We start from the raw sequence: 25,446 nt of genomic DNA, 5'->3' as shown, positions 1-25,446 counted from the left end.
ATGGTAGCTTGGCAAAAACTTTTTGGATGTGAGATGCCAAGTGTGTATCTGTTCCCAAATGTCAGATATAAACAGCATTGAACAGAACAATGTTGTACAGAATCAAATATTGCTGTCGAGGAAGACTAACCGCAAACTGGCAAAAATGCCGTGGTGCCAAATAATGAACCTCTTGTATGAAAAGGGGTTCATGACTGGGAACCACAGCCAAAACAAAGGAACAAATTCATATTGCAGCAGGTTTTTGTTGTACAGAACCTGGTTACATAAGGGCTGAGTGTAGTACATATTTACATTTACTTATTTAGCAGACACTTCTCTTCAAAGCAACTTCCAATGAACTCTGTCATGTTATCAGCCCACCTTATTCACCAAGGTGACTTACACTGCTAGATACACTACTTACAATAGGTCAGTCACCAACACACAATATGGGTGAACCTGAACCTGAACAGCATGTCTTTGGACTGTGGGAGGAAACCAGAGCACCTGGAAGAAACCCACACAGACAGAGCGGGGATCAAACCCATGTCCTCTCGCATCACCCAGGCACTGAGACACTAGCGCTACTGGCTGTGCCACAGTTTCATCCGATTCATACATTCTAGTTTTCCCCCCAAGGAAGGGCTCATCTCCAGACCATAAACCAAATTTCAAATGTGATTCATGTGCTATATTAAGCTCCTTGTCCCATTAACAGTTTTGAATGAACACGAAACATTGCAAAAACAAGAGTGTTCACAAATCACAAGACGACAAGCAAGCTTAAGAACACAGAAAACTTTATTTTTCACATTGTTGAGTCTTAAAATATCATCAGCAAAGAATATGCCATAGAAATATATTGGCAAATACAATGGCATAAAAATTCAAGATCATTGCCAGATACATTCAAGACGTGCAATAAAATGGGAATCAGTTTGTGTTGTAGCAAAAGATTTCTTAAAAATGTGTAACAGCATAATTTAAGCCAACCGGTTGCACAAAACCTGCTGCATTCATACTTTTTCCTAGATGTTCACATAAAGAGAAAACAAGTATCTGTATACATGAAAAAAGTATATACATAATAAATATACAACTGGGCAAATGGTGACATACCATGATATACATTGTTACTCCAAGTAGGCCAAGTACCACAATTTATTTGCAAGTTTGCACTAATAAAAATACTCATCTCTCACATTTTTCACAAAAACAAACTGCAGCTTTTCACCATTCATTTCAAAGCACTTACAATAAAAACATTCAGAAACCAGGCACTGAACATCTCAAATACATCGTACCTCATAAAAAAAAAAAAAAAGTGTCAATACAAACTTTACATGGAATGCAGCTTTGAACCTTAACATTTAATCTGAGAGTTATGACATGAGCTATTATTCATGAAGCAATATCACAAGAAATGCCTGGTCCTTGTACAACCGATGGGGGGAAAAACCTGTACTGCTGTGTACTGGTCAAGACCTAATCAAGAATGGTAGATTATACACAAAACAACAGTTGATTTGGACTTTTCTGTAAGAATAAGGAAACAGCAGACCTAAAAACTGCACAACTAAATATGCATCTACTAAATTCAGTATTTGCAGTTTACAAAAAATGTGCTCTGTACTTGTAGTTTAAACTTATGGTTGATCGATGTGAAACATGAAAAATGAGAAATATTTTCTGTCAATGAATGGGAGTAAAACTGTCATTGATGTGCATCCTTCAGTACTTAATTTAAGATGACTATTTTCCATAATTTCCAGTTGAATGTTTTGTTCTGTATTGCAAGAGAGCAGTTAGAGAAGGGGGAGCTTTTAAACCTCCCCCCAAAGTTATGCTGACTTATGTGACTTAGTTATTATTGCTGTACTTAAAGTAAAAGTAAAAAGGCACTTCACCAGTATTCCTTCCAAGATAAGGGCAATTGGCAACATCTGGCATGAGAATCACAAGATAAATTTCTGACGCCCCCCTCCCACCCCACACATTTTTACATCCATTTACCTAGTCTTCACTCAATCCACACATCAATGTAGAGTGACAACTAGAACAAATGTGTACCACGCGCAAGACTATCTATGAGAACAGCATTTTAACGTTAGTATAAAGAGTACTTCCTTCACAGAACCTTAGAGTAAAATACGGAATGCTCTTCCAACTGATGTGACGAACTGGATGTTTATAAGAATATACAGAAGTCTGTAACTCCTCGTCAGTCTTTCCTTCATTAGACTAACTGTATAACAATTCTTTTAAACTATTTAGGCAATTACTACTGGACTTTGTTGCCATAGTAGCTCATACCGCAAACACACACAAGACCAAGAACAGCGTTAAGAATGCAGAGAACTTCCATGAACTGATGCCAGTTTATTCTGCACATCTCTTCACCTGATCGAAGCTAGACGTCAGTGGTGCGGATGCCATCATCATCCACGTTGAAGGGGAAGACCTTCTCATTGTTTGCGTGCGGCTGGGACTTGTGTCGACGCCGGGAGCTCGCTGGGTCCAAATCCTCTTCTGTCCGGCCTGAAAAAGTGGGAAGGGAGTGGAAGGTGCTCTCTCCTTCGTCCACCTCCATGAGCTTAGGTCCCGGTGAAGAGGGAGGTACAGGGGTCCAGGGCTGCCAGGACGGAGCCACAGAACAGGACTTGACTAGAGGGACCTTCCTCTCCTCTGCCACCACCTGTCGGCCTCGAGGCCCAGCACCCGAGGCCTTAACGCCACTACGGTGCAGAGACGTGGAGCGCATAAACCCAGAGTCCTTGACACAAAGACACGGAAGTGTAATATTAGTATTCACACAACTGAAAATCCACGTGTATATCCATTTTCCAAAAACTGAAATCAGATTTTAGCACGCTGACATATGACAACGAACTGTGCTTTACGTGAAGGGTCTTGTTTATATGCATCCATTCTCAAATCCAAATACAGACGGAGGAGACGAGCGGCTTTACCTTCACAGGACCTCGTAATTCCTGAATCTTAGCTGAAATGGCCTTGATCCAGCCGTGCATGTCCTCCGGAGTATCTGTCTGCAGCACAACACACATTGTCCTTTACGTCAATAATAGCCCTCTTCAAGCAGGCAGGGTCCAGCATCACACGTACGGTGGGGGTTAAATGGGCCTGTAAATGCTATACTGGTGGAGGAACTGGACTTCTCACCAAAGCTCAGGTCAAAGGAATAGCTCAGACATACATGTACCAGTTTGTGGAATTTATTCAGCTGTACAGATGCACGAGTAAACTAAAAAAACAGACAAGTCGCCCTCAGCACAGCTGTTCTGAGACTTACGTTACATTTATTTATTACATGCATTTATTTAGCAGACATTTCTCCGAAGCAACTTCCAATGAACTCTCTGTAGTGTTATCAGCCCACACACCTTATTCACTGAAGTGATTTACACTGCTAGATACACTACTTAGAACAGGTCACTCATCCGTACATCAGTGGAACACACTCTCTCTGCCGCTCACTATGGGGGAACCTAAACAGCATTTCTTTTGACTGTGGGTGGAAACCAGAGCACCCGGAGGAAACCCACAGACACGGGGAGAACATGCAAACTCCACGCAGACTGAGTGGGGATCAAACCCACGTCCTCTTGCACCACCCAGGTGCTGTGAGACAGCAGCGCCACTCGCTGTGCCAGCGTTGTCACTCAAGGTCAGCATAACAAAGCTGCCTTCCACATACTATCGTGCTATAGCTGTTTTAACATACATTAAGTAATTTTAGAAATGTCAGCTAATATGTTGCACTGTAATAACTGTCTGTCACCCTCTTCCACTCTCTGTCAATATGGCTCATACTCAGTTGAACACACTGAAGTCAGGGCATCCACATGGGTCCATCGTAAAATACTTAAGAGATATTACATCTCCACCAGCTATTTTCTCATCTCTTTAATTTTCCAAGCTCTCATTAGGATAGAAAATCTACTCTGTACCAGTTCCTAAGGCAAGAGGAGTCATGCTTTAACTGTCAATTAGACCTAAAATCTCCAATGAAGTCGTTTCCATCGACTCCTCTCCTGCTCATGGTACATTACAATGTCACCTTTTAGCAAATACAGTGCTGCTTAAAAGTATGCAAACCCTGTAGGGATGGTTATTACTCCTGTATAAACTATTAAACATAAAATGTAAACCTTAAAATAAACTCAAATTAATATGATTTACATTCATGATTCTACTTACACACTTGGTTTAAGCACTACAACTTGGGGTTCACTTATTTTTGCATCCGTTTCACTTACGTTTCTACTACACACAGTCTCCTCTAAAAGAACACGGAACCGATCGTCACACACCTATTAAGTCACATGACAAATGCTGCTTCTCACTAAACCGTTTTGTGGTAAAAAAAAAAAAAAAAGGGACACGAGGGGTTCACATACTTTCAAGCACCACTGTATGTTTGATTTTACAGTTCTGTAATTTCACGGGCCGTAAACTGTTTCACTTCTAAACTCCAGCATGTGACTGACGATAAAGCTGTAGTTTCTTTTATATTAAATAAATTAAAAAAAAAAAAAAAAAAAAAAAAAAAAAAAAAAACCTCAAGCTCCAATTTTATCTTTGCTCTTTTCTTTTGCCATATCACTCCTGCTTGTTAAACCAGGTATACGTTAAACACTGGAAAAGACTAGACTTTTCACTCGGTGCGATAACTCCCCGAACTTAAACAGTCGGACTCAATTTAACTTAAGCACCCTGCTACTGAAACTACATCTTCATATAAATATCCTGGCTGTATGTATTAACTTGACAGTACAGTGCTTATTACAGCAGCGATGTGCTGCACGTGTTTTACCATGTTTCCTTTAACTGGTGTTCTGTTTTATATTGCGGTCTCCCGGGGTGGTTTTACCTGAGGGGATGTGAACAAGCCAAGTACAAGCCAAGATTACAAGAAAAGGCTGGCTTTATAATTCTTACTCTGCCAGACTCCTTTGAAGCAGTAAACAAAAAAGCACAGTAAAAAATAAATTGCACATCAAACTGCAATAGAAGGCTCATTCTTTAAAAAAAAAAAAAAAAAAAAATATATATATATATATATATATCAAAAAAGAAGTTTTTCTGTGCACATTTTATGGCCAGATGCAAACCTGAACCACTCACTCATTTGTGCAAGATACCATAAAGCTTTACTACAACATATCACACTGATTTGAAATCTGTTATTTTGTAATGTGTTGATGAACATATGTACGTTTTGTCTGGGTTCTCATCATCTTACGCATTTGTTCTTTTGTAATGCCTCCATGGGAAATTGTCCTGGCCTCATGGACAGATACTGTTATACCTTATCCACCTATAAACTCATAATCGGTATTATAATAATACAAAGTATACTGAACCATACGCATTTTATAGGGGATGTTCCCCCAGGAGTTCAAGCAAGCTTAATGGAACCCCTCCCGTATCTGGGTACGATTCCACCAAATACCGCTAGTTTTTTTTCCTGGTTCAATAAATACCAGAAAGGTTTTTGCATCCCTGGGCTGAAAAGAATGTACATGGGACACACACTACAATCTGAACACCTGCTCAACACTGAGGTTTCCTGCAGTATGGTGTCAATGTGACATGACATACAATGATGTCAAGTCAGTTTTTCAGGTTAGGAAATAAACACCTGAGCTGCAATTACAGTCTTTGAGCCCTAGGTGGCGACAGTGCATCAAAGGGACAGCACTCCTTCCAAAGTACAATACTCTTCATTATTATATAAAGTGTGAAGACCCATGTGACAGTGTCATCTTCCAAATGCAAGTGAACCTTAACTTGACGTATCACATAATTTAGTTGAAGACAGACCGTTCAAATAAACAGATCAAAAAAAAAAAAAAAAGTGGCAAGAGAAATCATCACAGCATAAGCAAGAGACGCACAAAATATATGGATACGTTTAAAGCATAAATTCAGAGCTCAGGACTACAACCTAAAAACATAAATAAATACTCCTAATGTTAACAGACAGAATATGCGTTAATGTGGGGTCTAATGCGGTGTAGTGAGAAGAGCCACTGCCACCACAGGTTCGAATCCAGCCTCTTGCTGTAATACCCTTGAGCAAGGTACTTACCCAAAATTAGTCCAGTTAAAAAATAAAGAGAAAAAAAACTGATCTGTATCAATGGGGGATCCTTGTAAATCACTTTGGAGAAAAGCAGTGGTTACATGAATAAATGTAAATGCTAAAGAAAGCAGTGGTATAACAAAGCTGAGTTGTGTATTACAGGCTATGTAAGGACAGGGTTAGAACACTGTTCAATCTACCATGCTCCCAGGGGCATGTTCAGTGTCGTGTGTTTTTTCCGTTACGTTTCAAATTCGGAAAGAAAAACAAATGTCCGTTATCATAAAAATGTCACTGGGGCAAGCACACATGGGCAATAAAGCATTAAGAAAAATAAAATGCGCTGTGTTGTAAACACAGATGGAAGGAAGCGCAAAAGGCGTAAACAGGACCTAGGGACCGTCGGCCGGCACCAGGCTCCATCTCCTGAGAGCACCCTCCCACCCCCCCATGAGTGTAAACACAGGTGCGAGTCGAGGAGAACCGCTCAGAGGCGGCCAGCTGGGCTGCTCATGGCTAAAACACTGTCAGTCCCAAGGGTCCGACCTCACTTATTCATAACATCTTGAGGAAGGCAGCCTCCTACTCAAAAAAAAAAAAAAAAAAAGGTGCTCATCAGTAAAGTTACTTTATGCATTTCAAATAATGTATTGAAACAAGTTTTAAGAAGCTGTTATCCATTTTGCGATGACATTTAAAGGACCAAATTCTCTCTGAAAAGTGATTTCCAATCACACAATTTAGTGACTTCCACTCACTAAATTGATATTCAATCCCACTTAGATGACTGGGGGGGGGGGGGGGGGCAACAACAGGAAGGACCCCCTTCTAAAATGCAAGGCAGAGTAGCGTGAAAAAAAGCTTCATGTTAAAGGCGAGTGTGTCGCCGTGCTTATCACCAATCCACTAATCAGACTACATGCATGGACAAAGGGTTTTTTCCAGACACATTTCGTGCATCTTAGTCAAAAAAAATCGCAACACGTGGAAAAGACTGGCAAAGACCGCAAAATACACATTAAGTACTAAAAACTTGGGGCGACCTACATATGGAGACGTTTTAGCCGCAAAAAAATTCAGTATAAAACTTCAAAAAATAAAGAAATAACCCAGGGAGGGGCAAAGACTCAGACCTACCTGTATGTAGAAAACTCGAGAACTTGTGATGATTTCAAACAGGTTGTCTCTCATCAGCAGCTCCCTGGAGGAGGGGGGGAACATCACCAGAACCCATGTGAAAGGGAAAGTCAGAGTAGCACGCAACAGAATACAAATGCAGGACTTTCTGCCAGGACAGACCCGACCACATGCAGCTGCACGCCCTTACCCTGATTTCACCAGGCATTCGTGCACTTTCTGGACATCCTTCAAAGGGATGGCTCTGAGAGGCTCCTTGTCCTGGCAGACACATTACTACATTAACTCAGAAGCATGCTTCACTGGATCACTTTTCAGTCTACGAGCCCTACAGCACGCTCGCTTCCACGGCTCCGCCGTAGCCCCTCATCCGCAACCATCTACGCGTTCGCGCTTGCAAAATGAACCAGTCGGGCTCGTGCAAATGAGAGCGACAGGTGCCAGCACGCCGTCGTACGGAAGAAGGGGAGCAAAGAGCGATGGCTAATATCACTGGAAGCCTCAGCGCGCATTTGTTCGGCACGCTATTTCACAGCGTGCGGGAGGGCCTTGTAACGAAGGCAGCAACCACAGCGGGTTGAGGTCAAAGATGCAGTGGGCTGCGTTTGCAAGACGAGTGCTTTAACCGAAGGTGCGGACTACGGACGTTTCGTACGCCACCTTTACGAAGTCACCTTCCGCGCAGCGCACGGAGAACACGCTACGAACGCGCACGACGCGCGCCCGGGGCAAGTTACCCCGCGCTCGGCCCCGCGGCGGCCGGTCTCCGCGCTCAAACCCCCGAATTACGCAGCCCTCGTTTCTCAAGGTTGACAGGAACAGCATTGCGACAAGCCAGCGGCAAACTAAATCAAAACCACAATTTGAATGCAGAACCGTTGACTGTTACATCCTTCCTGCAATTTCTGACAGATCGCCGTTTTAATTAAAAGGTGCGTCTGTAGCGCCGAACACGCAACACCAGACACGGCGCCTTACCCTGACGGGCCTGACATGTGTCTCGTGCTACTTCCTTCACGCCTACATAATTCAAGAGACATTCGACATTCTGGATACATGGAGCGCAACACAAGAAGAGCGAAAATGACACTTCTGGACGGCAGTTCAACTTCGGTTGGGCTGGGCGGGGCTGCACGGCACCATGCTGCGACTCACCGTGTCACACTTGTAGTAACTGACAGAATTGTCATCCAGGGTGAAGAACCTTCTCTTCCAGCTCTTCCTCTGGAATCGGAGCAAAGCAGACACTTAATTTTTGTAGAACTCCTTTTCAACAGCGCTCCGCTGTTATAACGTTACAAGACGGCATAAGGTGCGAGTCAGAGAATTAGGTTTTTCCAGCTATAAATAAAACAACAGGAAGGTGAATGCTGTTTTGACCCATGCCCTCTTCCTGTGGGTTCGGCATGTGGGCGGCGATGGCTCTCGTGCACTCACCACATTCCCCTGCTTGACGCAGAAGCCCCATCTCACCACGCCAGGCCTGCTGCCAGCCAGGGAGTTGGGCAGGCCTCGCGCGGGAGCCCGCGTGACCGGCTCGGCCGCCTCCGTGTCCTCGCCTTCATTCTGCAGGGGCAGACGAGCGTGCCTGGATAAGGGCGTGCGCCCGCAGAGTCACACGCATGCAGAAGCGCACGCGTGCGCACACTTACACGAGACACATGGGAGACGCATTAAAAAGAGAAGTCCCACATATTCTTAAACACATTCGCCGACCGATAAGCACAGATTAGCGTCCATTCGTACAAAGACAAGCACGCCCATGCATACACATCTGCACCCATTCGCACACACATCACCGAGCACTCAGCGTGCACTGATCCTCCAGGCTGGACTCCTGCCACCACAGATTAGAGAAACCCTGCAGTTCAAACTAGCTGGTTACTGTAATTCAGTTCACCCATCTGAGGTTTGGAGTCAAAGTCTTAATTTCTAAACTTTTCCAGAACGCATCCAAGGCTCAGCGAAAGCTTCATCTCGGGCTCTGATGACAGCCTGCTGCGGTTGCAGGGTCTGGAGCCCAGTCGCATACGCCAGAACAGCACACGAGCTTTTGTATGAGGATGGCGAGAGGAAATCATTTCTTCTTGCATGTGAGAATGTGTTACATGCTCCTCCAAAAATGAGATCAGACTAAACCACACACTAAGTCACTAGGTGGAAAAAGAAACATATATGTATGTTTCCTTCCTGTACCTCCAGGCAGCACATTAAAAAAAAAAAAAAAAAAAGTTTGTGAGGACCATTGTGTGAACAGAGTTTTTTTTTTTTTTTTAAAAACAAGGTTCTACCAGGGGTGGGTTGCAATGATGCTGAATATGAAATCATGAATGCAGATTTATATATGCTAGTAAAAAATTAGCATTAAACATCGGCAAAGAGTCGAGCGTTCAAGCGTGTGCAGGACACAGATTTGTAGAGCGTGTGGCATTGCAGAGGACAAGGATGATGCAGACAGGAAGCAGTACCCGCGCGCGAAGAGCGCGCCGACGCCGAGGCAGGTGCAGGGAGGACTGCGTCACCGCGGCCGCAGCCCACCCTTTCGCTCCGACTCCTTTATCGCTTCCTCTCAGCCTTTCGGCTCACAAAACCCAAGGCCCCCCTTTTCGATCGCTTTATCTGCGCCGCACATCAGAAGAAAAACTGCGCTCCCTGTTCCCCTGGTAAGTGCGGCCCAAGCCTTTCTCAGCAAGTTCAAACAAAGGCAGAAGCAAACCGCAGCGTGCCTCGCATGGTCACAGTTCCAGGGTCTCATCGCGAGTTTGGAGCACGCCCGGGGCCGTTCCTCCCGTCCCCCGGTACCTGGTGTATGGGCGTGTGCACCACCACCCCGCCGATGATCTCCGTCTTGTACGCCTGCTGCTTCTTGGGCTGGTGCTCTGGGGTCAGCTTGGTCACGTCGGAGTTCTGCGGAACGTTGCTTACTTTTGGCACCTGCAGAGGACGGGCAACAGTTGCGTAAACAACGCTCACCTTTGCCGTTTAAGCTCAGGTTCGAATCCAGCTCAGTCTGCGTGGCATTTCTCCACGTTTCCGCATGGGGTTCCACCTCACGTTCCAAAGACACGTCCGCCGGGTTAGATGGTGACCCTAAACTGCCCACGGCGTTTGACTGGGTGACAGTGAGGCCATCCTGCAATAGACTGCCCCATATACAGCGTACTCCCATACTCCTAGCCTGGCACGAAGTGATTATGGGATCAAGAAGGACAAACGGTTAACAAAAGTGAGGGACTGCTTGAATTCATTCACGAGCGACCATAGTCTTGCTTTCTATGTTTGAAACCTTGTTCAAGTCAAGCGTCAAACCACTCCACGACACGGTAGCATCATATCAGCTTTGACACCGTGGCTCCAGTTGGAACCTACGCGGGTTTGACTCCATTCCACTGCATATCAGAAACGTCGCGTACCAACCAATAAAAAGCCCCACTTACGTGCTTGGTGCAAACACGCTACACATTTTGAATTTTGCTGCAAAAGTGCCGATTGCGTCGGTAGCGCGCAGAACGCACAAATGCAGGCACAATGAAAGAAATGCGTGTGGGTTCTTCGCCTGAACACACGCGGAACAGGAGCAGTTATTCAAAGGACACCATTTTCACAGAGGGCTTTCCTAAAGCGGCACTAAGGGCAACGGTGCGTCTCCGCTGCACCTCCGACTCCTGCGCACAGCACCTATGGAGGAAATGCCACGAAACGCACGCACGCACGCACACACACACGCACGCACTTCCCTTCACACTGAACACGGCAATGCAAAGCCACTGTCCCCGCTTGGAAAAGCAAATAAAAACAAAAAAAAAATTTTAAAAAAACCCATCACATCATCTGTTCTTCTTCTGCATTCATACCTCATCACTGAGCAGGCGAGGAAACTTCTCAAAATGATAAACGGCACAAAAGTTCCCGCTGACGAATACGACACAAAGGTCAAAACGGTGACAACCGTGATAATTCTGTTAAAATTTTTACAAAAAAAAAAAAAAAAAAAAAAAAAAAAAAGCGATCGGACGCCAGACTTGGACAGTCATACTGGAGTTCACGAAGACAGTTTTGACAAAGCTTACTGTACAAGTCTCCAGCTTCTATCTGCTGAAGAGATACTTTCCGCCAAAGGAAGCGTTCAGAAAGGGTCACTTCAGTCAAATTATGCCTTATTCCCCCCCCGCAACATCCCAACGAGATGATCGCTGTAGCCTGTAAAATCAAAGCTGCAGTACAAGCTGAAGTGAAACAGTGAAGGGGTGTGGGACTGTGTCGAGCGCCTCGAGGCCAAAGGAAGGAGGTGCACAGGCTGCAGAGAGTAGCGTGTGCACACGCTTCTGGCGGCACTGTGGTTATCGCAAGCGCAGATGAGCAGCCCAGGCCCCGCTCCCTCGCGCGGCGGGCTGGCCGGCACCCCCGAGCGCTGCTGCGGCGCCGTCCGGATGGCGCGTCGGCGGTTAGCGATCCACGCCTTTAAGGAATCCGGTCCGAAGTTCCGGAACGGCCCGAACCCGAGCTGCTCGTCGCAAACGCGAAGATCCGTAAGTGGGCGAAGCCGTAAAATTTCAGATAAAGGCATCCGTCAGCGAGGCAGCGTCAAAAGGCACCGGCGGAGGCAGCGAAATTCTGCTGAGCGCCTCACAATGTGACTCTTGTGCGGCGTTGGCCTCCGAGGTCAGGGAGACGAGGGCAAAGGAGGCACGCAGGTCATTTACAACGCATGACTTCAGAGACACAATGGACAAAGAGGCTTAATGCTCACTGCGCGCACATGACGGCTGTGACAAGGAGACCTCCACATAGAGGAGCGAGCTAATAAGAGAAAAGGGAAGCGGAGAGGCTAGAGAGCTCATGCGACACTTCTCCTAAACACCCTTTTTGAAGGTCAGAAAGCACAGTAAAATCCAACAGCATTATCAAGGCTGCACGCATTATTCGAGTCAATAATTAATAAGAGGGGAAGGGGGAAAAAAAAAAGTGAAAGTTGGCATTTGGATCAGTTATGCAATCAGAAATCAGACAATATAATAATATTTAATATTAACCGAAACATTTGTGCTTCTGTCTATTCCATGAAGTCTGACTTCATTACCCTGAATATGTATCTATTTCATCAGCATTTAATTACCTTGTTGGTGTAGAGCGAACTGTTTCAACCCATCAGACAAAAATCTTTTGCCCTTGTATTGTAATATGTCCCTTTGTACAGTAATTGCAGTTTCTCAGTGAACAGCTTCTGTCTGCATGTTGCTGTGAACCATTTGTTTTTTAAAAAAAAAAAAAACCCAATGAAAATCGCCAATTACTGCATGGTATACCAGGTGAGGGTAAATAACAGTAAGGCGGATGCTCATGTGTTTCACATTACAGCAGAAGTTATGTTGTTTCTGCCAGATGAAACATTATCCTGACTTTTTTTTTTTCTTTTTTAAAACCAGTTCAAAGGTTTATGGAGTTATGATGCTGCTCTCTGATAACACTCAGCAACACAGCTTTTAAATATAAAGCAGAAACCATCCCCCGCATCAAGAAAACGCCTCTGAACAAACTCGCAAATCCGACCAAGGGCGGTGCTCCAGAGCCCCGATTCGCAGAGCACAGGTACGGGCGCTACAGACAAAACACAAAAAGAGTTAGCCATAACAGAGCATGTTCCACACCAGAGCTCAAATGTGGCATGACAGTTAAGGGCAAAGTGTGCAAGATTCAGGAAGATTTCAGACGGCCGATGTCGAAAGGGAGCCGAAACAAGCGCCGATATCATCAGAGGCAGCTACGGCCCATTCTGGCCCTCAAGTTGAGCGCCTCTCGAAGGGAGGCCAAGCGACAGCCAGCAATCCCGTCCGCGCAACGCGCTGCCGAACCAAAGACCGACACGGCACGGAAGGCTCAACCGGTGCACTAAGTGCGGGTATACCCTCTCCTGACTTTCTTTGCGATGGTGATGGTCTCCTCTTCTCTGACTGAATTTACCATGTAAAACAAGGAACCCGAATTCCTCCACTTTCGTGGCTGGATTCTTAAAGGTACGAGGGAGAGGTTTGCCTAGCGGTCCTTTCGAATGTTTCTACCTCAACGCTGGCACCATTCTGAGGATGACGACATCAGTCATTTCACCTTCGCTGCGGCGACAGTATCTCCTTACTGCTGCGGAGACACGCCAAATCCGCGTCAGCCGCAAATGTAAGCGTCACAGATTAAAAGATGGGTGGGTGCAGATGTACACGCTGCTGATGTCACCTGTGTGCAAGCTGCGGAGAAAACAAAAGAACAGAGCCCTGTGGCAGACCGGCTCTCGCGATGAAGAAGCCTAGGCAATGACGCGTTTCGCAGTACGCGCGCTCCACTGACTGGTCGTGAGGTCAACGTCGCCCTGGGACAGACTGATCTCAGATTTCTAGGCTGAACATGCCGAAGGCGGAAAAAGATAAACCGTAATCTTGCACGTGCCCGAGGGGTCCAGCGTGGAAGGTCTTTATTCATACAACTGCTCACGCTGTACGCAAACTATGCAAATGTATTCACTTAAAGCTGCAAAACGGTTCAGTGTCCGCAGGTTCCTCTCCCACTCTCCTCTACGTGGCATTTAAGTATGACGGGGCTTCCAATTCAAAGGCAAAGACGGACCACATGGGGATGGGGCAAAATCGATACTGATGATACTGTCCGATGGCTGCGGGGAGGCAGGGTGTTAGGATTTGAGGGGGGGTGGCACACACCATCTGCTGAGGTCATGGAGGAGCATCATCGTTAGTTACACCGTCTCGAACCACTCCGCGTCCTTGGCTACCCCCTAGGATGAAGGGGCCTCTCTCCATACACTCGCTCCCTGCCTATGCTCTTTGTTCACCAGTGGCAGTAGTGGAAAGAGGTGTTAACAGGCATCAGGACTGAGGTGTGCTGTTATTACCCTTTATCCAAGACAGCTGACAGCGTCAGAGAGTCAACCTTATGAAGGTTCGCCCATATACACAATACGGTATACCAACTTCAGGTGGCTATATCAAGAGTACTGCAGCATGAGGGGGATTCAAACCCAACAGCAGCCCTAATCGCCATGACAGCTGCCGCTCTTGGTGCAAATTGATGACCTCCGATGCGTCTCGGTCAACAGATCTGAAGAGCTTTGGGTTCGCCTACACGTTCCGGTTTGAACGTGATGTGCGAGAGGCATACAGAGCGTTCTCGCTGTTCTATTTGCGCTTGCTATTTCTGCATCTTCAACTTGCAGGTCTCGGTTAAAGGCACCAATGTTAAAATATAAACCAGCACACGTGGGGCACTCTCCTCCGCAGTGACCCCCGAGCAGGCTCCCGACAACGTGCTCCGCTTCCTCTCATCAGATACAGCAGCCTCCCTGTGCAGCGAAAGGTCACGCGTCCTGTAACGTCATTTCCTCTATGCCATTCGCCAGCTGTCAGAGGGCCACTTGTGTGCAAGGAGCAGCCCTCCATTTGCCTCACGCTGCCACTTCTCCCTCCGTCCACTTCCAGAATTGTCAGGCAGCAGGGGGAGAAGCCGCACGCCGCTGACATGTGCCCCACAAGGCCTCCATACAGCTCCTTCCTCTTTTTGCTCATCAGCTAAAGTTAACACCCTCATCAGGGTCGGGTGGTAGCGCTGCGGACAACGGCGCTGAAGGAAAGGGTGCCGATCTGCGCCGGAGCGGAGCGCCGAAAGGCTGCAGGGAAGGCCACGCCACACCGGGGCTGATACACACAGACACACACACCCTGTCACAAGGAAAGTACTACTGCTGATATTCACTTCCTCATCATGTGCCATGCTTACCCTCTCCTCATGACACACCAGGCACCAGGTGCGCCACTTCCCACAAAGCCTTCCAGCGGCCTTGACGCCACAGAGACGCTCTGAGCGGCAAGGGACCGGGCATGGATTTGCCGCACCGCCGCTTACAAGCAATAAATTGCGAGGAAACACTCGAGCCCAGCATCCCGAGGAAGCAGTCAGCATGCTGGCTACAGCTGCCGTCCTGCACTTACATTTATTCGTTTTGCAGACGCTTTTCTCCAAAGCGACGTACACTCGAAGGAGCCAGGTTCAAATCCCACCTCCTGCTGCAGAACCCTTGAGCAAGGTACTGCCCCTGAATTGATATAGTAAAAATGACAAAACAGGGTGTGCTGCTTTGGAGTAAAGCGTCAGCTGAGTAAATTTTTAAAATATATTTTGTTCATCCTGCTTATAGAACACACGGTATTATTTACTGTGCCACATTTTCTAGGCTGCTTAAAGCAGGACTGCAGGAAGAGAGGGACGCGTAGGGCTTTTCCAGCCGACGACGACGACGACGACTCCTATGTCTGCTGCCGCTTCTCAGATGACCGTGAGCACAGACCGGCCCGGTGGCGCCAGCTGATATGTTGTCTCATGTCAACTCGCGCAGCCCTTGAATTACAACTAGAGCTGTGCAAACAAAGCTGAAGCACTGAAAGTGTATTTACATATACCTGACACATAGCGCAATCAAACGAGCGTGTTAATTTATCAAGCTTTGAGCAGACACAGAAAAGACATGCTTAAACGCAGATAATTCTTCCCGAATAAGGCACTTCTCACAGAAGTGGTGACGACAGCCCAGCTTCTTAAACCGTACAACAAATTTTTCATATGTCACATCTGAAGGTACTACATACTTCAATTTCATCAAATCTTATAATCTGTGTTCAACTGCGATTAAACGTTGAAGGTAACTAATCAAAATAAACTTGCGTGTCTTCATGCAGAAATGTAGTACTGCAAGTCAGCGCGCACAGTAAAAAGACCGTGAGGAGCGAACCGAACTCAAAGCCTCTAATCCTTGCAGCTGCTTTCCAAAGTCCTAGTTTATGCCTCCTCCTGCTCTCCATCTAGTACCGCAATTGCCCCTTTTTATGCAACTCCCTCTTGTTAACAAGATGAGAGCCAGCTGTGTTACTCTGGCACAAAGTCTCATCTTAGGAAGTTCAGTTTTTTAAAAAAAAAAAAAGAGCACATCTAATGGGACACTTTTTGCTTAAGCATATTTAAATGACATATCTGAGCGCATCTGCTGCAAAATACACACTGTACTATAATATCAACCTTTTGTCCTACGTGTCTAACGGTCCCATTTGCTCGCACGTTAAACCACTTGGTCCCGGGGTCCAGCAATCACGCGTATCCAGTTTGCTGTCACTTCTTGGTCAAGTTATTTGGAACGTATTGAGAGCACGGGATGGGTCGGGAGGAGACTTACGGTGATCTTGGTGGCTTTATTCAAGGCAATCACCCATTCCTTCAAATCAGCTGGGTCGTTGGCTTGAAGGAAGTATCGCCGAGATAAGGCATTGATGACTGCGTGGGGGAAAGAACACTGCGTCAACCGATCAAATTATAACACACAGCCCCACGATACACACACACACACACAAAAAAAAACAGCGGGGCACCATTAAGTGTAAATATGCACTGAGGCATCAGCTGATTTCGGGCCGCTGGCCATTAGCCAAGGAAAATAAAGCCCTCGGATTTGCAACCCCGGTCTAAATGTATTTCCCCTTTAACCTTTGCGGTGATAACTGTGGAAGGAATGAGAGCGCTTTTCGCCCATTTACAGAAGAATGGCATCCAAAGGCATTTCCAACAGGGAAAGTGACGTTAAACAAACGCCCATTTGCATAAACAACTGCATACGTAAACAAAGTACTGTAAATATAGAAAGGACTCCCAGACGATTGTTACATATTACTTAGCGAGCAATAAGTCGGCTTCACCGTTTGGAAATAGGAACAGAAAACTCAAAGACACTTTGAATTCCATCCAGTAGCGGGGAAGGAAAGACCGTCACCCCAGCAAGATCCCTGCCCAGCACTTCCATACACACACACACACACACACACAATTTTCTTTTTTTCGTGGCCATTTCAGATTAACTCACTATCATGCAATAAATGATTCCCAAGTTCACTCCAACAAAATTCAAAGATATGAAACGTCTTAAAAAAAACAAGACATTTTTGCACTGCGCATGCACACACACACACACACACACACACACACACACACACACACACACACACACACACACACTACTGTCCAGCGTGTGCTGCCATATATAGCCACAGCCAGCAAGCTCAGACAGCAGTGTGTTCACGATAAGGCCCCACTGCCTCACCCCAAGAGCAACAGCGCCCACTTACCAAAGCAGAACTCCGCCTTGGGCTTCTGCTTCGCCGTAGCCTCGCTGACCTGTCCCGCGCGGGGCCGCCATGGGGAACAAGGGAATGGGACAACAGTGGTTTTCACACGATTCTTCAGGAGCAACAGGCTCGAACCTTAAAGCACAACTAGACTAACAAACTACCTACTGTTGGGACCATTCCGATTTCCCTTTACCGCATCCCACAACAAATTAAAATGCATCGATGTGCACAAAACATGGTCCTTTCTTGGTACCATTTACAACTTAGGTACAAAGTGGTGTAATGGTGGAGGAGCTAGACCAACAGACTAAATATCCACACTCTGGGAAGTGAACCTCTGCCATGGAACAAATGCCCAGGTTTTTAAAAAAAAAAAAAAAAAAAAAAAACTGAAAATCGAATTTTCATTGTGTTAATAACCATAAAGACTATGTTTGTTACATCTTTTAAAAGAATAAGAACAAGGCTTACCTTTGAGATGTATGTTAGCTGAAGGCTACCCACAGCATTTGTTCCACTGGGCAAGTTCTGGAACCAGAAACACACAATCTCTTAACATCCCAAGCCCCAAATAGCTGCATTACGCCACACAATACAGGTGGTCCCCGATTTACGATGGGGTGACGTTCCCCGAAACCCATCATAAGTCGAAAATATCGTAATTCGAAAATGCACTGAATACACCTAATACACACCTCTGTGTGACAGACTAGAGGATGCGGATCGCTGTCGCAGCCCAGCATCACGAGAGCATATCGCACCACATATCGCTTGCCCGGGAGGGGGGGAATCAAAATTCAAAGTACGGTTTCTACTGTATGTCTATTGTCAGCTCACCATTGTAAAGTCAACAAAATCGCAAGCCAAACCATCGTAAATCGGGTACCACCTGTATCTAGAATGCAGTCCCAAAAAGGATAATCGGAAACACTAGCAAAATACCACCGACTTCTTTGCCTCCTATTTTATCATTGTCAAATGATTCATTAATTCATTCAGTTCCCTTAATTTAAATACATGCATCACAGTCTCAAGATCAACAATATACTTACCCAGTAATATTTAAGTAATCCTGGTAAAGCAGAAATCGGAGGCACATTCTAGCTGATTCTACATCTTTACCATTAATAAACATATCTTTAAAAAAAAAAAAATACCAAGTTGAGGCATCAATGTATAACAACAAATCTGGCAACAGGTAGCCAAGTGCTTCAGGAAGTACACTGGGGCACCATAAGCATCCATAAGTAAAACATAAGGGTCTCTAGCCAAGTATGTGCAAGTATAGCCAAGTCTAGCACAGTTGTGTTGGTGTTGCTCCCTGAGTGTGGTGTTAAGTTATATAGCCTCAGCTAATAAAGGGGTAAACCACTGTACGATATGAAAAGTGCACTGGCCAAGCAAACACAGACAACAAATTGGTAACAGTAGAATCAAGACAGGACAAGCTTGGGCCAACACTTTTCGGGCCTCTTAGTGGCACGTGATCACACTTCTGAAACATCGTAACCTCTTGTCCTTGTTTTACGTATGAAGATGTATTTGTAATTTCTATGTCCTGTTTGTCTTTATGTTGCCATCACCCACTGCTGTTCTGCTCATCCCAAAAAAAAAGAAAAAGTGGCGGTCTGATCCCTATAATTAGCTAGCTGTGCCAACAGAGACATGTCATCTACCGAACATTTTCGCCATAATCACACTTCCTCAAAGGATTCCCTCAGACTTTTGCAGCATTTATACATTAGTCTAGCTTATTGACTCGGGGGGGACTCAAGCGACACTACATTGGGGTCAAATAAAATGTAGCGACAAATTGTACGTAAAAGTGGCAACGCAACTTTCTTACACGGATGAAAATAACTCACCCGGCTCAAACTGAACAAGCCCGACACGTTTGCAAATTAAATTCCTTCCATCGTTAACTCGGCGAGTGCAAGCGTCCCAATGTTAATTCCCAAAGTTCCAACACGCACCCAGAGCGAAACAACCCTTTGCTTTTTGGCGAGCTTAAGAAATGTCAACGTACTGTACTGCTTGGCAACCTGCCTAACGTTTAGCGTGTATCTGCTGCGGACGGTGCTGACGCCAGACACCAGTGCCCTTCAAGAGCTGTCCCGGGGAGAATAAGACGAGAAACATCTGCAAACAGCACCGCAGCTACTTATCAGTGACTAATCTGCGGCGCTCCACATACCTGTGGGTTGTCCATATACCAGAGCAGGAGGTTGCCCTGAGTGTCCAGGATGAAGTACCTCCTCTGGAACTTGTTGCTGCTCTCATTTTCCTCGATGTCCAAGAAGCCGCAGATACGATTCTGGCGATCCACATAAGGCATTCCTGGAGCTCTCTCTCATTACCCTATTTTAGGAAAGGGAGTGGGGGGGCATGCTTTTTTATTCATGTAGGAAGCATCTCTCTTGCTCTCTCCCTCTCTCCCACACACACACACTCAGAAAAAAGGCCAGTTTAGCATCCAATGGGTAACTTTCTACATAAAGGCATTACTTAACCTCTAAAGCCCTGAAAGATAAATGCACACCAATTACGAATCCATGCAACCGGTAGGAAAATTACCGCCCTGACTACGAGCCGCTTCACCGAGACTCGCGATGGAAGTATGGCGCACACCCCTTAGGCTGTCGCAACAACCCTGGCTTCCCCGGGGCGCCAGCCCCTTGACCTGTCAATTCGCAAAGCATTTGAAGTGGCGAGACCAGTGTGGCGAGCCTCCTTCCCATCAGCAATTCTAGCAGATTCTGGAGCGATTCCACTCGTAAGTGCACGATCAAAGTGTGTTTAAGTGTAGCCATTTTTTAATAAACTGTCGAACGGTGGATAAACCTTCATGCGGCTACTCGTGTGACGTACGCTGGTTCACACGGTGGACTGCGACAAATCAACCGTTCATTTAGAATCGCGTGCATGTATCCAAGTCTCTCCTCCTGTCGATGTAACGCGCTCACTGTATTTTTCTCCGAGATGTACATCGCTCTGGAGAAAAGCACCTGCGAAATGTATAAATGTAAGAGGAGGACAGACAGTAAGTTGCGGGCTTTGTGCGACCGTTGCTGATTATTAGGTTTGGGGCAGAAGCCTGGCAATCCTCCCCGGACACAGAGCAGCTGCAGTCGGCAACGTCGGTGCCGATGACGGATGGAGCGGTGCACGCCAGTACGAAAGTACCCAACGATACATTCAGGGTTAGGGTTATTCCCGTCCCGTCACAGAGCCCAGAAATTATACCCACTTTAGGCTTTCGTGGGCAGCGAGCGGTTGTCCGAAGAGGCTGTGTCATTATGGACATATGAGGAACAGATACTCGGGTGAAATGAGGTCACAATGGCCATCGCCACAACCCTGCGTGACTCCTACTGGTACACCGCCCACCCGCAAAAGCAGAGGTGTCGGGGATACAAAAAAGCTCAGCCGAAACGCCCAACCGAGGTGGCCGGGGACGCTTAGCAGAGGTCACGGTCAGTCGCAAACAGGGCACCGCGGGTAGCGTGATTCCACCAAGGCAGAAGCACTTCCGCTGGGACTGCCTTCCACCCCCTCCAGCAAGCGGCCGCCCTCCTGGCTCGCGTCCTTGCGTGCTCTACATGACCGCAGGCATCCTCCTTCCGATCTGAACCTCAGCCGGTCCTTCGCGGAACACCCGGGAAGGTCCTACACTTTCGATGTTGGACTAAGCACAGTTTTGTTCCGCCGCAATACCACCCTAATCATTGAACTGCCCAAAGACAGTCAGCATTCAGCCGAGAATCAATTTATAACTGATTTCTAATTGACGCAAGCAGAGGAATAAAACACTTATTTGCGACAAAGAATAAACCAAATGCACCTAAACTGCTAGAGCACAATACATTCCGGGAAAAACTTTTCTGGTGAACTCAAATACTGATGCGAATTGCATCAGGGGAAGCTCAGGGTAACAGGAGTCAATTCTAGGAGTCAGCGGCGGTTCATCTCCGATTAAAAAAACTTAAACGGCAACAAAAGGCGGTATCTTGTGGTGATTCATGTGCGATCAGAGAGCCCGAGCTTCTTCCTGACCGATGAAGCAGTACCGCGAAAATGTCTGAAAAGAGACCGAAAACATATTTGTTTAGTCTTGCGTACCAATAATTTGACTACAGCGCTGCCACATGTACGCAGGGTTGCACAAATTTGCTGAGCAACAATTCGGTAGCTGCTGTAATGAAGGTACGCAAAGCGGCCTCGCCTCCTCCTCCTCCTCCTCCTACGTGACCAACAACCCCACCTCCACCGGGGCTCCTAGGTGGTCTGCAAGTGTGGCCACTCAACACAGATGTCCAGCACAGAATACCAGACAGATCCAAACAGGAACAGACTGATAGCAACGACGAAACGGGGAGAAGCGCGCAGACCGGCCCGAGCGTGCAGAACCACGCAGCCGGACGAAGGTCGCAAGAAACAGAACCACATAATCTGGACTTGGTGCACCATACCCAGATCTGCTGACTCACTGCCTGGAGGGGAGGTGAGCCACCAGTTGCTGGTCCTCCGGAGATTTATTTTTCTCCTTTAGGAGTCTCCCCCCTCCCCCCGTTTGTGTTTAATACTCTGCCAGACAGTTATAATGAAAAACTTAATGCACTTAATTGTCAGCAGTGCTTTACAGCACTTAAGATCTTTGTCTCCCAAATAATCTACAGTGCTCAGCATCTCGCACCGTTAAGCACTTCGACGCACCGTGTCACAAACCGGCGCCGTATCAGCTTTTCACACGTGCCAAAGTACGGCGTCGCCCGTTATTAGAAAAAGGCCTGCGGAAAAGAGTCCAGAAAAATCACACAGGCGTTTTTACAGACGCTCTTTCCAGTCACCGAATCCTGCAATGAACGTCGGCAGTTCGGTCCCATACGACGTTTCTGACGGTTAATGGCAGAAGGCGCGTCATATGCGCCGTCCGTTCCCTGAACGCCTGGCGGCGGCACAGCGCTCTGCAATTCACAATTTTCATATTACAAAATTAAATCGGAAAATAACCCAACGCTAGGCCTTGCTGATGCAGAACTCAGTTTAGAGAGATTCTGAAAGGGGGGGGGGAGAGAAAGGGAAACAAATGCATTTATGATGAAAAACAGTCAATGGTGCTGAGAAAACTCGAGTCCAACCAGGTCGGCGCACTCATCCGGTGGCTGGTAAGAGAAAAATAATGTATATTTATAATGCCTCCCCATGGCCACCTGGGAGGATCGGGGAGAACCAATGCCGTCGAAGCCGAACGCACGTCGTGAAAAAGCACACGATGAAACGAGGACCAAGAACTCCACGCCGACTCAGGAGAAACGCCGTCAGCGGCTGCGTCCGTCCGCGCCGAACGCCGCCCCGACGGGAGGAAACGGCCGAGGCCGTCGCCATGCCAAACGCACGCGTCAGCACCCCAGGAAGCTCGCGCCACGCTCCGGGCAACACATCACTCAACCAACATATCGAAGCAGGCTTGTGTAAACACCCCCGAACAATACGCCACTGTTGGCCCAGCGACGCGGCGCTTATCAGAGGCGAACGGCAGCGGCTGCAGCCAGAGGGAACCTTAACCTCGGAGATGCGGCGTTATTCAGGTGGCAGACGAGCACAACGCCGGATTGCTCATCAAAATAGCGCGAATGCGGTTGACAGTTAGGCACACCCTCCTCGCAGAGCTTTTCTGCAATGTAGAGCTCCTTACCGGAGTACGCCCTGCAACGAATTTACTAAACAAATCCATGTCATTTTCATATGCATTTCCTTACTGCGTTTATGGTCTTGCATAACTTGTCATACATAAGGTACGGACAGTTTTAGCTCTTTTGCATAACCGACCTAACAGCGTCTAGTCGGCTTGATCGTTTCCACACCCAACGGTCCATCGTATCTCACCAGGGGTGTCTCGGAACTCAGCGGGTCAACTGGAGTTTCTCAGCGCAGCGCTTAACGTTAAAAGCTGACATCCAGAGTCGGGCCTACGCGTAAAATTACCGCAAATCCAGCGGTGCGTCCAAACGGGGAACCCGACCGTGCCGCGCATCCAACCGGACGAAAAACGCCAAAATGCGCGGACACTTGCGGTTGGAGATCGGTCCCATTTCACAGGAAAGCTCAACCTTTCGTATCAAAAAAAAAAAAGCAAACTCGTCAACCCTGTAATTATATTCTGAAAGAACAGGTTTACTTAACTTGCACAGGTTGTCAGGAAGCGAGAACCACCGTAGCACCGCCAATTACATTTTAATTGCGCGAAGCTCGCAAAACAAGTGGGACGTGTGGTTTTAGTGCTGCTGAGGGTACAGGTAGAGCTTATAACAGAGCGATTGGCCCGCAAGAGGCAGCAGGGGGCGCAGTGGTCAGAGCTGTCGTCCTGCTCTAAAGACCACCCCCTGCTGGGGCAGTCTTGAGCAAGGGACTTACCCTGAATTACTCCAGTAAAAATTACCCAGCTGTACAAATGGGCAAATCAAATCACTACCCAGAGTAATGCTCTAAGTCGCTCTGGAGAAAAGTGTCAGATAAATAAATGTAAATTCACCCACTCACATTTACATGTATTCATTTAGCAGACACTTTTTTTCTCCAAAGCAACGTACGTCATCATAGAAAATACAATTTGTGCATTATATTAGGAGAAAGAGACATACTTGCAGATCTGTGATTCTTAAACCTGGTTTGTTTCCTTCAACTTAGCACCGATGCTCATTCACGAGCAGGTGCACAAAATAATTCAGGACAGCCTAATCCTGATCACCTTCCTACAATTTTTTTTTAAAAGGAACACAAACATTTACAGACACTGTTCAACGTACATGAAATGAAGATTACGTCACAATCAGACTTTTTTTTTTTTTTTTTTAAAAATAACTTTTCACTACTCTCCAACTACCATCGGAACGTTCAAGAACACCCAGCGGATCTTTATAAAACAAGTTATATAATAAACAGGTGAGCAGCTCGCGGGGGGCGCGCGCGCGTTCTGCACGCGACGAACCGCGGAGCAGCAGCGCGCGCGCGCCTCGGCTTCTCACATAAACATTAAAAGCACCGCGAGGCCCGAACTTGTTACTAACCCCCCGCCAGCGTTCAAACTTTTTAAAAGTCATTGTAAAGTTGTTGTTTTTTTTTTTTCCCCCTCCCCAGAAAACATAGCATACCTACACTACTACAGGCAGAGCAGTTGCGGCATCAGTATTACTTACCGAAAGTTATCCAGATTTTATATCTTAATGCTTCCCAAACATTTCGAAAGGACCACGCGCAACACGAATTTCCCCGGCGAACGCACAGTTCACGTTAATATCACTCATTTATGATTAATTACGAAACAGCAGTTGCCGCGCAACGTGGGTGCACGCATTCTTTATCCAAAATGCGCCGAACAACGCTGGTTGTTTTGAAAAGAAACGAAGTCAGAAGAGACGCGCGCGCAGAGAGTTGCAGCGGCGCCGAAATCAGGAAGTTTGACAGTTCGCGAGCCGCCACCTCTCTCTCTCTCTCTCTCTCTCTCGAGCACGCGGCGGGGGTTGCCACACCTTCGGCAGCCGCCCGCGCCGTGCGTGGCTCGAACCCGGCGCGGGCCAGCGCGAGGAGCAGGAGGAGGGCAGGGCGCACTTACACGAGCAGGACCGTGCTGTCTCTCCCCGGGCAGGCGCGTCCGCGGTGCTGCGAGTCCTCACACCAAAACGCCACACACACACAAGCGCGTCAACGAGCCATGTCTGTGCAGAGTGAGACAGCCTCGCGCCCACTACGCAGCATGCTGTGTGTCGTCTCGTGGGGGGGGTGGGGGGTGTGTGCCTGCCTGTCTGTCAGTTTTTTGGTGTGTGTGTGTGGCGCACGGGCGGACTGCCTTTTTTCCGGGTGAGAGCTCCCCGCATTAGAATAAACCAGCCCCGGATGTGATCTCGTCTTTCTTTCCAAGAGGGAACGAGAAGCGGGTGATGCGCGCGCTGCTCTCCGCTCGCGTGGAAACAGCCAGAAGGAAGTAAAGAAAGACTCTTTTCGTGCTCGAAGCGTCTTAAACTGGGTCGGTCTAAACAAACACGCGCTCCA

At 47.0% G+C, this 25,446-nt stretch overlaps 1 protein-coding gene across 2 annotated transcripts; it reads right to left on the bottom strand.

Moving 5' to 3' along the window:
• Positions 1 to 531: 531 nt before the first annotated feature.
• On the bottom strand, positions 532 to 25,166 carry plekha2 (pleckstrin homology domain containing A2). Of its 2 annotated transcripts, none has more exons than XM_018762562.2 (12): positions 25,010 to 25,166; positions 19,592 to 19,755; positions 17,869 to 17,925; positions 17,395 to 17,443; positions 16,452 to 16,549; positions 10,028 to 10,159; positions 8,663 to 8,791; positions 8,381 to 8,449; positions 7,416 to 7,486; positions 7,226 to 7,289; positions 2,952 to 3,029; positions 532 to 2,755 (listed from the first exon to the last, which is right to left on the bottom strand). In XM_018762562.2, exons 2-12 carry the CDS (start codon positions 19,730 to 19,732, stop codon positions 2,393 to 2,395), a joined length of 1,251 nt encoding a protein of 416 aa, XP_018618078.1. In that variant the 5' UTR covers positions 19,733 to 19,755; positions 25,010 to 25,166; the 3' UTR covers positions 532 to 2,392. The 2 variants fall into 2 exon arrangements, with proteins under 2 accessions (XP_018618078.1, XP_018618077.1); XM_018762561.2 differs by lacking the exon at positions 25,010 to 25,166 and adding an exon at positions 24,594 to 24,849.
• Positions 25,167 to 25,446: the final 280 nt, after the last annotated feature.

Source organism: Scleropages formosus, chromosome 12 (genome assembly GCF_900964775.1).
Source record: "Scleropages formosus chromosome 12, fSclFor1.1, whole genome shotgun sequence".
In the NCBI taxonomy this organism is placed as follows: domain Eukaryota; kingdom Metazoa; phylum Chordata; class Actinopteri; order Osteoglossiformes; family Osteoglossidae; genus Scleropages; species Scleropages formosus.
The sequence above is the reverse complement of the archived record's forward strand: the minus strand, read 5'-3'. Positions and strand labels throughout refer to the sequence as shown.

Excerpts from the sequence above, each read along its gene's own strand:
- plekha2 (XM_018762562.2), bottom strand. The coding sequence starts at position 19,732 with ATGCCTTATGTGGATCGCCAGAATCGTATCTGCGGCTTCTTGGACATC. Across the intron at positions 10,160-16,451 it reads ATAAAGCCACCAAGATCACC|GTGCCAAAAGTAAGCAACGT; the intron begins GTAAGTCTCCTC and ends CGTCCTCTGCAG. Across the intron at positions 7,290-7,415 it reads GAATGCCTGGTGAAATCAGG|GGAGCTGCTGATGAGAGACA; the intron begins GTAAGGGCGTGC and ends CCCCTCCTCCAG.